The 11,816-nt window shown below is 34.3% G+C and overlaps 2 protein-coding genes across 2 annotated transcripts; one reads left to right on the top strand and one right to left on the bottom strand.

Moving 5' to 3' along the window:
• The first annotated feature begins 1,157 nt into the window (after window positions 1-1,157).
• Window positions 1,158-6,531, top strand: LOC120160580 (synaptotagmin-1-like). The gene is made up of 12 exons (XM_039170965.1): window positions 1,158-1,294; window positions 1,842-1,940; window positions 2,047-2,097; window positions 2,187-2,310; window positions 3,522-3,640; window positions 3,728-3,827; window positions 4,844-4,920; window positions 5,213-5,289; window positions 5,390-5,636; window positions 5,722-6,072; window positions 6,159-6,290; window positions 6,400-6,531. Exons 1-12 carry the CDS (start codon window positions 1,184-1,186, stop codon window positions 6,529-6,531), a joined length of 1,620 nt encoding a protein of 539 aa, XP_039026896.1. The 5' UTR covers window positions 1,158-1,183.
• An 843-nt stretch (window positions 6,532-7,374) lies between these two features.
• Window positions 7,375-9,687, bottom strand: LOC120160123 (peptidyl-prolyl cis-trans isomerase CYP21-1-like). The gene is made up of 7 exons (XM_039170563.1): window positions 9,373-9,687; window positions 8,822-8,903; window positions 8,681-8,728; window positions 8,377-8,400; window positions 8,100-8,282; window positions 7,896-7,971; window positions 7,375-7,633 (listed from the first exon to the last, which is right to left on the bottom strand). The coding sequence occupies exons 1-7, from the start codon at window positions 9,469-9,471 to the stop codon at window positions 7,471-7,473; spliced, it is 675 nt and encodes a 224-aa protein (XP_039026494.1). The 5' UTR covers window positions 9,472-9,687; the 3' UTR covers window positions 7,375-7,470.
• Between the last annotated feature and the right edge of the window lie 2,129 nt (window positions 9,688-11,816).

The following is an 11,816-nucleotide window of genomic DNA, read 5'->3' as shown; positions in this document are numbered from 1 at the left end:
CATCTTGTGTCAAAGATGCAAACCAGTTGGTCCCTGTATTGCTAGCCCGAAGTCAGATAACTGTCACAAGGAAAAGAAGCGATCCTGTTATCGACAATATTTCGATAAATTACCATTCCAATTACCTTTGGTTCAAACCTATCTGAAAGAAGAATGTTTGAAGACTTGACATCTCTATGAATAACAGGTGGAGGAGACTCATTGTGTAGGTAATTTAGGCCTACGCAATCCCATCTGCAATGTTATATCACTTCCAATTTCAACCCAATCTTCCCTGTAGTATATGTCAGCTTGTCAGTATGGTCTTATGCGAGTCCGATTACGAAACATAGATCGTGGAAGGTATACGGTGCAGAACTTTCAAGCTTCCCTTGGATGATAAATCGTAGGCAGATAATAGATCGTGGTCGTTAATGCAGACACCGATTTAGAGGCATGATGTGCTTATGCTTCAGCGAGGCTATTATTTTGATTTCATTGCAAAATCTTTGCAGGCTTATTTTGATGACTTGAGAATCTTGACTGCAACAACCTTGCGCTCTAGGAGGATACCTTTATAAACACGGTTTCTGCCGTCTTTTCCGATCAGGTTCTCTGCCAGGGATGAACGTAGAGGGGGGGCTGGGTGGGGTCATATGTTTTCCTCTCCTAAAATTTTATAAGTTCGCCTCTCTGGGCATGAAATCCTGCATCCGTCCATGTTCTCTGCCATGAAACAAGTTGGTTCATTAATGAGTTATCCCATGTAGAATTTGACCTCCACATTCCAAGCCAGTTCCAAGTTCTCCAAAATATTCACCTTCGTTAATTTTGCAGCAGAATCCAAAAATAAGTTCCCAGGGCACGTGTAATGGGCCCCATGGCAGTGGGCCCAACAAATCAAAAATCAGTTATACGAAGCTCTTCCATTATTCGTTAATCATCAGTGTCCGTTAGAAGATACTCATCTCCCCCTTCCTTTTACTTCTTCTTTCACTTTTTTCAATAAACATTTAGATTGATCTTTGTTTTTCTTTAATTCCCGAAATAATTATCAGTGAATGACAATTCCATCACCCCATGTTTCAACTTTGATATGCCGCTACAATTAGTAATTTCCTGTTCGATTTCCCGGTTAAATTTCGGGGATGAAGTATTTCGTTAACGAGATCGATTGATCCAAAGAAATTCGTGATTTGAATTGATGGGGTTTTTTTGTGCTGTGTTGGGCATTTTTGGATTCGGATTTGGGATTACTGCCGGTCTTGTGATCGGTTATTTCTTCTTCATCTACATCCAGCCTAGCGATGTCATGGTAATCCTTGTTGTTTCATTGCTCTTCTGTTAATTGTGTTAAAAATGCAGTAGAAATGTTTTTTTAAGCTTAGAGATCTTAGATTGAAGTTGCTTTCATGTATTTATCTATCTATTTATGTTTTTGTTTTGGTAACCAATCGCAACATTGTTTGATGTTCATTTTATGCATGGATTTCTGGTTAAAATATTTTGATTCCTTAGATGTTTTCAGTCGGATAAATAGTTTATTATAGAATTAACAGATGCTTATCAGACAGAAATGGCTTTTGAAAAATTTAAGATAGCATAAGAAACTAACATGTGGATCACCGGACAGTAATGAAATAGTTTCCTTATAAAATTCATGTTTTAATTCTGAAATTCGGGGTAGCTTCCCTTTTTCTAGTTGCATTGGGAAAATTGTCATTGTTTTTGTGTTCTTGAAAAATATGAAAATGGAACACACATGGAGAGCTGAAGGAGAGAAAGTCAATTTGCATATTTGATATCTGCATCCTTTGTTTTTCTTTTATGGAGTTTATATATGTACACATTTGTTTTACCAGGATCCTGAAATCCAGCCATTGGTGGAGGAAGATCCACTGACATTAAAGAAGATGCTTCCAGAGATACCATTCTGGGTTAAAAACCCAGACTACGAACGCGTACGTAAATATCATTAGTGTCAGTCACATTCTTCCCATCTCCTGATGCCTTAATGAAAGGAAATCTGAAAACTACTGTCCCTTTTTTGTTCTGGCTTTTGAGTAGGTTGACTGGGTAAACAAATTTTTGGAATGTATGTGGCCTAATCTTAACAAGGTTAAACTTCTAGCCCCAACTAAAAGTTGCCTTTTCTTGATGTCTTCTTTTTGTTCTTAGCCCTTTTTTATGTACTTGTTCTTCTGTAGGCCATCTGTGCAACAGCAAAGAATATTGTCAAACCTATCATTGATGAACAATTTCCACAATATAAAATTGATGCTGTTGAGTTTGAAACTTTTACATTAGGATCTTTGTCGCCAACTTTCCAAGGTTAGCCAATCAATTACTCTTTAGAGTTTGTTGTTCTACTTCCTGCAAATCCTGTGCCAATTGTCCTTGTCCTTTTATTTTGAAAGACGTCTGGGTAAATACCAAGAACTCTGCTTGGTAATCTTGAATAGATATTGGAGATAGCAATATAGCATAAATGGTACTGTATTTAGCATGAACGTTATTCTGGAATGCCACTTTCGAGGATGTGGTAAATTATTGGAAAAGTCAGCACGCCACTTAAACCCAAGGATAATTTCTTTAGGGTAAATTATGCGTTTAGTACTTAAATTATCAGTTTTGGTCCGTTTTAGTACCTAAACTTTCAATTATTTCAAAATCATACCTAACGTTTAATTTTTTTTTCATTTTAGTACCTCACCATTAACAATTTAACGGCACTATATTTTTTATGGGTAAATTACATCATTCATCACTCCACTATATTCTCGCTACTATTTTTTGGTACTAAAGGTTAATTTTTTTAATTTAACTACTCAACTTTCAAATTGCTCCTATTTTAATCACTTTATTTTATTTTATTAATAGTTTTTGTGACATGATATTTTTTATTATTTTATTAATATATAATTAAAAATAAAAAATAAATATGAAAGTTAGAGTGATTAAATTAGGCGTAATTTGAAAGTTAAGTAATTAAATTAAAAAAGTTTAAACTTTAGCGACCAAAATAGGAGTGAGAAGATAGTTGAATGATGCAATTTACCCATAAAAAGGTGCCAGGTGCAAATCACCCGTTAAGTTTTTAACTTCGAGATACTAAAACGAAACAAAAACTAAACGTTAGGCATGATTTTGAAAAAATTGAAAGTTTAGGTACTAAAATAGATTAAAACTGATAGTTTAGGTACTAAATGCGTAATTTACCCATTTATTTATTATGTAAACAAGTCACACAAAAGACAAGGTAAATTATTTATTATGTTAATTTAACTACTTGGCTCGGCATGCTGAGATAGACTTTAGGCCACATGATAAAGGTAGGTTCCCTCTTTCCCCTACCCCAAAATAGAGGAGTACCTCCAGGATTGGATGTTTAGATGCGGGTGCAACATACTCTCCCCACAAATATTTGGTGCATCAGGCCATTAAATTAGAGTTGATATTTTTTAAGTTTTAATTTAGTTGATATCTCTTTTATTTTCCTTCAGTTTACACCCTGATCTTGTTAGTCTTCTTCTCATTTATAGGTATGAAAGTTTATGTCACGGAAGAGAAGGAATTAATCATGGAACCACTAATAAAATGGGCTGCAAATCCAAGTGTTACCATTGCCGTAAAAGCATATGGTTTGAAGGCAACTGTTCAGGTTATTACTTTTCTGCACTGAACTACTTGTGTAATTGTGTTGAAGAACCGGGAGAGGTTGTTGATTGTGTTGCTCTGATTGTTCCAGGTTATTGATTTGCAAGTGTTTGCTCTTCCGCGCATTACCTTGAAGCCTTTGGTCCCAACTTTTCCATGTTTTGCAAATATTTTTGTTTCCTTGATGGAAAAGATATTAAGGCTTGAGATTATGGATAAAATTAATTACAAATTCTATGATTTATATATCTTTGATCTTTTGACGTTTTTTTTGTGTGGTGAAGTATATTTTAGATTTTAACTACAAATATTGTGGCTATCTACGTAAAATAATTGCTAGGTGTGTAGTTTCTTAGACACGTATGTAGTAGGTAAATGAACTAATATAAAATGGAATAGTTTTTAGGGTAAACTTAACGTTTAGTACCTATACTTTTAATTTTTTCAAAACCATAACTAAAATTAGTTTTTGTTTCATACTTTTTGTACCAAAACTTAAGTTTTGATTTTTTTTGAAAGTTTAGGTACCAAACATGTTTAATTTAGGTACTAAAAGTGTTAAGTTTTTAATGATGGGGGTACTAAAATGAAACAAAAACTAAACATTAAGTATGATTTTGAAAAAAATAAAAGTTTAGGTACTAAAACGGACTAAAACTGATAGTTTAGGTACTAAACACATAGTTTACCCTAGTTTTAAATACATCAAACATAAAGGTAGCAAAGTATAGCGTCAACTACCTTAGAGATCTAAGTAACTCAGTAAACTACAAATGATTGAATATTTGACTGTGCCTCCAAACTTCAAGTAGATAGGCTCAAGTTATTCATATGAACAGATTGGACTGTTTTGCGCACCTTAGTCATGGACCATTGTGCACGAGCAATGACATTCTATGAACTTTTATACACTGGTACCAAGATTTCGCTTTAAGATGTGTTACTGAGTTTCATAATGATGTTTTAATCTCCAAAATTGATCGCATATTTTTTCCTTGTTATCTTTTTGGCATTCAGCACTTGAAATTTCTAATTTTATCTTTTTGGTATTCAACTGCACTAATTACATTTCCGAAACGGGAGAACTATATCATTGTTTCTACATACAGTAATTCATTGACTTCCTCTCTTTTGGATGCATTGTTTCTCCCTTTCCCTTTTCGATGAATCGTGGTTAGTTCCTCTCTTTTTTTGTCTCCTTGTTTGCAGCCCCATGTTGACTTTGGATTGAAGCTCGTAGGCATTGATCTCATGTCAATACCTATTCTCTACAGGGTTGTCCAGGTAAAATGTCTTGTAGTGCTCTATCCCATTCTCTCTCTCTCTCTCTCTCTTAAAATTTATCGTCTGAATGGTTATATATAGGTTTTATTAAATGTTGCAAATTCCATTTCTTTCACCAATATCTGTTTTTGGCATCTTTCTTCTAAATGCACAAGTTTTATCCATAGAAGTTGAGGGGCATCTCTTTCTAACTTCTTGCCTTGGAGACAGGAAAATATTATCATTAATGCCCCCAACTGGCTTTGTCTATATGAATCATAGTTTTGAATGTTTATAAGACAATGTCATGCAGGAAATCATCAAAGATCAGGTAGCAAACATGTATCTCTGGCCTAAAAGTCTGACAGTAGAAATTCTGGATCCAGCAAAGTAAGCTTCACGATGAGCTCATGTTCTATTATATGTTTTGTTTGTCATTTTTTACTTTCAGCTTTTCGGTCTAGGCTTATATATCCATTAGAACATGCAGAGCATTTAACCGACCTGAAGGAATTCTCCATGTGAAAGTTATAAGGGCAGTGCAACTAAAAAAGAAAGATCTTTTGGGTGCGTCAGACCCTTATGTGAAAATAAAGCTAACAGAGAGTAAACTTCCATCTAAACAAACCACCGTGAAGATGAAGAACTTGAACCCTGAATGGAATGAGGAGTTCAATATAACAGTTAAAGATCCTCAAACCCAGGTCTTAAAACTTCAGGTTATTGACTGGGAGCAAGTAAGTTTTCATACTATTTTTTATTGATCCCAAGTTTATGGTTTTTTGACCTGTTGTTACCTTAAATATTAGTTCTCTTGCTCAGTTTGGGAAGCATGACAAAATGGGCATGAATGAGGTTCCACTGAAAGATCTGACTCCGGACGAGCCGAAAGTTATGACCCTTGAACTCCTTAAAAATATGAACGCAGAAGAGTCTGAAAACGAAAAGTCCCGCGGGCAGCTTGTGGTGGAAGTAACGTACAAGCCCTTCAAAGAAGAAGAAATACTGAAAACTTTCCAGGAGTCCAGAACATTGCAGAGGGCCCCAGATAGTACACCTGATGGAGGAGGTATGCTTGTAGTCATAGTCCATGGGGCAGAATATGTTGAAGGAAAGAACCACACTAATCCGTACGCGCGTATCTTCTTTAGAGGCGAGAAGAGGAAGACTAAGGCATGTTATTTTATCTGAATAGCATCGAATCAGTAGAGTACACATCACTTGCTTGTATTTCTTATAAATGGCATTGTTCTGTGCAGAAAGTAAAGAAAAACAGAGATCCAAAATGGGAAGAGGAGTTTACGTTTATGTTAGATGAGCCCCCCCTTAATGATAAAATTCATTTCGAAGTTTGCAGCAGTTCATCAAGGATGGGACTACGGGTCTCAAAGGTACTGTTTTGCACCATTGCTCGCATTGCATGTCTTGTTTTACGGCCATGTTTGTTTTAAGTTTGCTACAGTTACTTACGATCAACCATAAATGATTCTCATGGAACAGGAATCACTAGGTTATGTGGATATCAGTCTTTCAGATGTTATTACCAACAAAAGAATCAACGAGAGATACCATCTCATAGACTCCAAAAATGGACGGATTCAGATTGAATTGCAATGGAGAACCAAAGAGTAATATGTTTCTTTTATCTTAATTATTGTTGTTGCTTTTTTTTTTTAATGAAAAAAAGAAACATTTCTTGATTTTTATCAGATTGATTTGGTCATTCTTAATTGCTTGTTTCTGTATATGATTGCATCAACTAAACAAAAATCTACAGAATGAATGGGTAACAAAGATTGTTTATTTTCACTTTGATCGTGTCATTCTAATTCCGAAAATAGGGTCAAATAGGCGTTCATAATTCGGTTAAAACCAAATTAATCGACCGAATCGAAATTTCGGTCGGTTAATTTTGTGTTCCGTCGGTTAACATTTTTTTCGAACTTTGGCTATCTGTTAATTAATCGAATTAACTGAAATTATTAAATATTTAATATATTATATATATTATTTAACTTTAGGGTGTTTAAACTTTGGTTTTAACCGAATAAACCGAAAATATTAAATATTATATAATGTATAATATTTATATATTATTTATAAATTTCAGTTAATTAGGTTAACCAACCACAACCAATTAACTGAATTTAATTCGATTCGGTTAAATTTTTTGAAAAAAATTCAGTTCGGTTAACTGTTAAAGGGGAAAAAACGATTAATGAATTTTGGATAACTCGGTTCAATCAGCTAACCGAATTAACCTTAAACACCCCCTAGTGTCAAATACAGCCTCAATATATTAATGATCCAGTGCATCAAATAAATATTTTTCAAAAACACACCCATTTCCTGGAATTTCTTGAAATTGTTGGTGTTAATAATGCTAAATGCCCATACGATAACTGAAAAATGGGGTGAGCAATTGGTATTGGATCTAATTTGTTCTGATTTAATAGTTCATGAAGGAAATGATACAATGGAGCAAAATATGAATCGATTATATTAGAAAGAAATCAGCGAAGTCAAAACACAAAAAAGAAAATCTATCTTGTTTTTATATAACCAGGAGCTTCATGTTTCCTCATCCCATTTGTTCTTAGGTATCTCTCCCGAGTCGGCGATTATGACTTTCTTTCTAGGTTTGCCGCTGTAAGTCCCGGCTCCCCCTTCGATCATATACACAATATCCATGCCCTGAATAACCTTACCGAAAACAACGTGCTCCCCATCCAACCTGAAAAGATCGTACCATGATGAGAAATTAGCCAAAAGAGTGAAGAAATTTGGGATGTTTTATCTCCCAGTATTACCGGGGTTAAGAATAACACCTTTACCAATCTTTCGTGGTCAATGCATTCTCATAAATTGTACAGATAATGGGAATAGCTAATGAACATATTTACATTAGTATATCAATAGGAAGCTTTGTTCAATGATTATAAGCCTTCGCATTAGGATTCTACACACACAAAAAAAGGTTTTTGGATATAGCTTACCAACTGGCTTTGACAGTGGTGATAAAAAATTGAGAGCCATTGGAATCAGGTCCAGTATTAGCCATGGAAACTACACCTGCAAACAGATCAAGAGAAACCAGCTGAATATTTGAAGAAAATTTTACCATTTAACGGAAGAGCCTTGAAAATCAAGACAACATTAAAGATTTTAGGTGCAATTGACAGTTATACACATAAGAGTACCTGAATGTGAATGCTTTATCTTAAAGCTCTCGTCACGAAAGGTGCCACCATATATAGACTCACTTCCCCTTCCATCACCATGAATCATATCACCTCCTTGAACCACGAATCCAGATATTATTCGGTGGAATGGTGTTCCCTTATAATGAAGTCTTTTCCCCCGAGCACCCTTGCCTTTCTCTCCTGCAGTTTTCAAGCAAGAATTTAAGCATATTTACCATGTAAAGTTTAAACTGCCTACAATGGAACATAACTAACATAGATAAAACTTAAGTACCTGTACACAAAGCCCTGAAATTTTCTGCAAACAGAAAACATCAGCAATATTAAACATGTATACATAAATGTAAAATCCAAATTCAACAATGGATGAAACAAGTTACGGTACGTTTTAGAAAATGGAAAAAATTGGAGAAGGAAAATTTATACACCAGAATTAGCTGAAAGGTAAGCTAATCTCACAAAACAATGACGACATATGGCAAGGCTGAGAGTAACTTGTACACTACTAATATGCCAATGGTTTCAAGAAATTAAGTTCTTTGGCAACTAAAACTAGTGGCCAGAAGATTGAAACATACCAACAGTTTTGGGTACAACTTCACCATACAATCCAATAACGATTCTACCTGTAGAACACAAATTATATAAATATAAACTGAAAAGAGACAAGTAAGATTTCTACTCAACGCTTCTTAAGTAAGAAAGTGAAGGTGTAGTACCTACACGCTGGCCATCAATATCAACATCCAAGTATACTCTGTCGGTGATTTCATGCTCCTCTTCTACAACCTTCTCTTCTTCCTAATCGACAATTCAGTATGAATCAATTAATACAAACTATTGTTTGAGTAATCTATCGAGATTGGAAGAGCAAAGCAAATATTAGATAAACATCAAAGGAAATTGCAGCCTCAAGACCGTCTTAACAAAGCACATTCAGAAAAACAACAAAATACTCACTTGCAAAGTTCAATTTTGGAAACAAGCAAATGCTCACAACAGTATTCTTCAAAACAAATGAGCTTTTAAACTAGGCCTATGTTCAGTTTATCCAACACTAAATATTTTGTCAAAAATTCGAAGCAACATATAACTAGAGTATTCAATCTGAGATAAACCACATCCAAAAGGAGCAGAGAAACATTGAATTTGAAGAGAAAACCAAATCTGTTCCACAGTGCAAAACGCAAGAAACAAGTAATAAAATCCAAATTCAGATCCAAACGCAAGAAACATTGAATTTGAAGAGAAAAGAGTTGAAGAAAAGCACCCGCTTAGCTCCCGAGAAAGCGAAAATGAAGAAAATCGAGAGGGCAGTCAAGAGAAGGAGGCACCGAGGTTGTAACAAAATCAAGATCTCCCGACGCATCTTTTCCCGAAACTTTATTTCTTTTTTCTCCTAATTATTAACAATAAATCTTTATTTGATTTTCCATGAGAATTACAAAGACAGGTACAAAGAGATACTAATTATATATTATTTTCTCCAACACTATCACTCACAGACTCAGTTGCCAATGAAGACTCAATGAGTTGGGGCGTCGAGTTTTATTCTTTTATAAGGTAATGCTTTTAATTGTGAGATTCAAGATGGAGAAATTTTACAGTGTATCCAGGTGTAAAGCATAAATATAATCAGAAGCACGTGGAGCACGTGTAAGATGGACAATAAGAAGCAAAATGAATATTGAAGTTGTTATAAAAAAATAAAAATACTAAATTCACATTTATTCTGGGTGAAAAAAATATTTGATTTAAAAGGAATATTTTATAAAATTTATTTAATAATGATTGCTAAGTTGTTATAAAAAATTATATATTAATTCTGTTTCAACCATAATTTCCTCTCTTTTTACTTGTATCGTTGTTAGTTTTTTCTTTTCATCTTTGTAAGAGATAACAACATTATTTTCATGTTGATCGTCGACGGCTTACATACATTATTTTTTTTATTTTATTATGTCGTATCTTTGTTTTTTATTTTTAATAACTCTCTCTTTATGATATGTTTTTATCAGCAAACTCGTACATTTATCATCTATTATATCTCAATCCAACAATTTAAGGTATTTTTTCCTTCTAAATCTTAACTTTTTTCTTTTTCGAATTTAAACTTAGTTTTAGTTAGTTTTTACTAAAATTAGTGAATGAGCATTGCTAATATTGTATTCTTACACTAGACTCTACTTTTTTTCTTCTAATTTTCCTAATTTTTTTCATTTTCTAATTTAAAAATAATTGAATTAAATTATTACTATCTTGTTTATAACTATATATATATATAATATTTTTTACATATATATATATATATATATATATATATTATATATAAACTTTGCGCCTATTTTTTATAATTATTACTAAATGTCTTGAATTGTGGACTCATATTGAGTTTTGAGATTATTTTGTTGCATACATGTATATTGTTATCTTTTGCAGAGTTCCTTTACCCCAATTTTTCGAAAATGTCTAAAAAATGTCCTTGTTCTTCATCCTCTCGAGCCAAGCCACCTCCAAATCATCCTCTCAATCCTAACCCACCTCTTAGTGAACTAATCATTATGAACTCTTGTTTCAATGAACCAAACCGTCAAAACCTTTACGTGAGGCATATTCAATATTTTGAAATTTATGTCATTAGGGATGAGTGTATTCCTTCTTTTCTCCCTATGAACACCATAAATTTCAAATATCTTCCTCTCCTTAAGGTTTGGAAGCTCAATAACACCTTTATAGTTAAGCCCGTTGTTTATCACCAACTTGTCTGTATTTTCTACTCTCATGTGGCTTGCATGCAAAACGAAACTAAAACTCATACCAAAAATATTCACTCTTATCTTTTGTGGCAATACATTACTATTGATTCTGACACCATAGCCACTGCCTTTGGTATAGACAACACTGGAATAAACAATAAAAAATACTATGTTCCTTCCACCTTAAAAGTAGGCAAAAGTGTTGTTTTAGTATCATTGACTTTCACGAGCGGTGCTTGCATTTGATTATCTCTTGGCGGTTTAGACCATCCGGAGGTAAATATTCCTCTCTCCGCAGTGTTGACATTTGGTGGCTTCACTACTTCCAAAACAACAAAAAGATAAACTTTGCCCAAATTATTTTTGATGAGTTATTTGACACCGTTAACAATGTCCCTTCTAAGAGAATCGAGTCACTTGTCTATGGTTGTATTCTAAATCATATCCTTTTCAAAGCGGGTCTCAAGGTAGAACTTGATTCAACTATCCCCCTGACGACCACCATTGATCTTAAATCTCTTCGTCAGTCGGGTTGGGAACAAGTTGTAAATTAGTTACAAAAAAAAAAATCAAGGTAAGCAAGGCGCGAGTTCTTCTAGAGTGGTTCCAGCTCAACCTCAAGATGATGATTGTTGCACGACGTTGACGATTCGATGAATCTCGTTCCCGACGAGCCTCCTCGAGCTGTTGGTGAGGATACTACTTCGATGCCTCCTTACTTTCAATTTATTATGGAGACGTTTGACTTGAGGTTTGTGACCATAAAGTCTCACTTTTCTGCCTTGGGGACTCAGGTGTCCGAGATAGCTTTTTGACAGTATGTGGATTCTCTACGTGATATCCTTGCTCGATTCAAATACGTGACGCATAGGATTGACTCTCTCTCTCTCTCTCTCTATTTTGCTTCTCTCCGCGCACCGTCTTCGGATTTTGATCCTCCTCCTCCGTCGGATGCCTA

This window comes from Hibiscus syriacus, unplaced genomic scaffold (genome assembly GCF_006381635.1).
Source record: "Hibiscus syriacus cultivar Baekdansim isolate YM2019G1 unplaced genomic scaffold, ASM638163v2 tig00111392_pilon, whole genome shotgun sequence".
In the NCBI taxonomy this organism is placed as follows: domain Eukaryota; kingdom Viridiplantae; phylum Streptophyta; class Magnoliopsida; order Malvales; family Malvaceae; genus Hibiscus; species Hibiscus syriacus.
Note: the sequence above shows the minus strand (reverse complement) of the source record. Positions and strands in the feature narration are given on the sequence as shown.

Bases quoted from the DNA above. Each gene is read 5' to 3' on its own strand.
- LOC120160123 (XM_039170563.1), bottom strand. From the start codon at position 9,471: ATGCGTCGGGAGATCTTGATTTTGTTACAACCTCGGTGCCTCCTTCTC. The intron at 8,729-8,821 runs GTACTACACCTT...TGTGTTCTACAG, and splicing joins TATTGATGGCCAGCGTGTAG to GTAGAATCGTTATTGGATTG. The intron at 7,972-8,099 runs GTACTCTTATGT...ATCTGTTTGCAG, and splicing joins GATAAAGCATTCACATTCAG to GTGTAGTTTCCATGGCTAAT.
- LOC120160580 (XM_039170965.1), top strand. From the start codon at position 1,184: ATGGGGTTTTTTTGTGCTGTGTTGGGCATTTTTGGATTCGGATTTGGG. The intron at 1,941-2,046 runs GTACGTAAATAT...GCTTTTGAGTAG, and splicing joins AAAACCCAGACTACGAACGC to GTTGACTGGGTAAACAAATT. The intron at 6,291-6,399 runs GTACTGTTTTGC...CTCATGGAACAG, and splicing joins TGGGACTACGGGTCTCAAAG to GAATCACTAGGTTATGTGGA.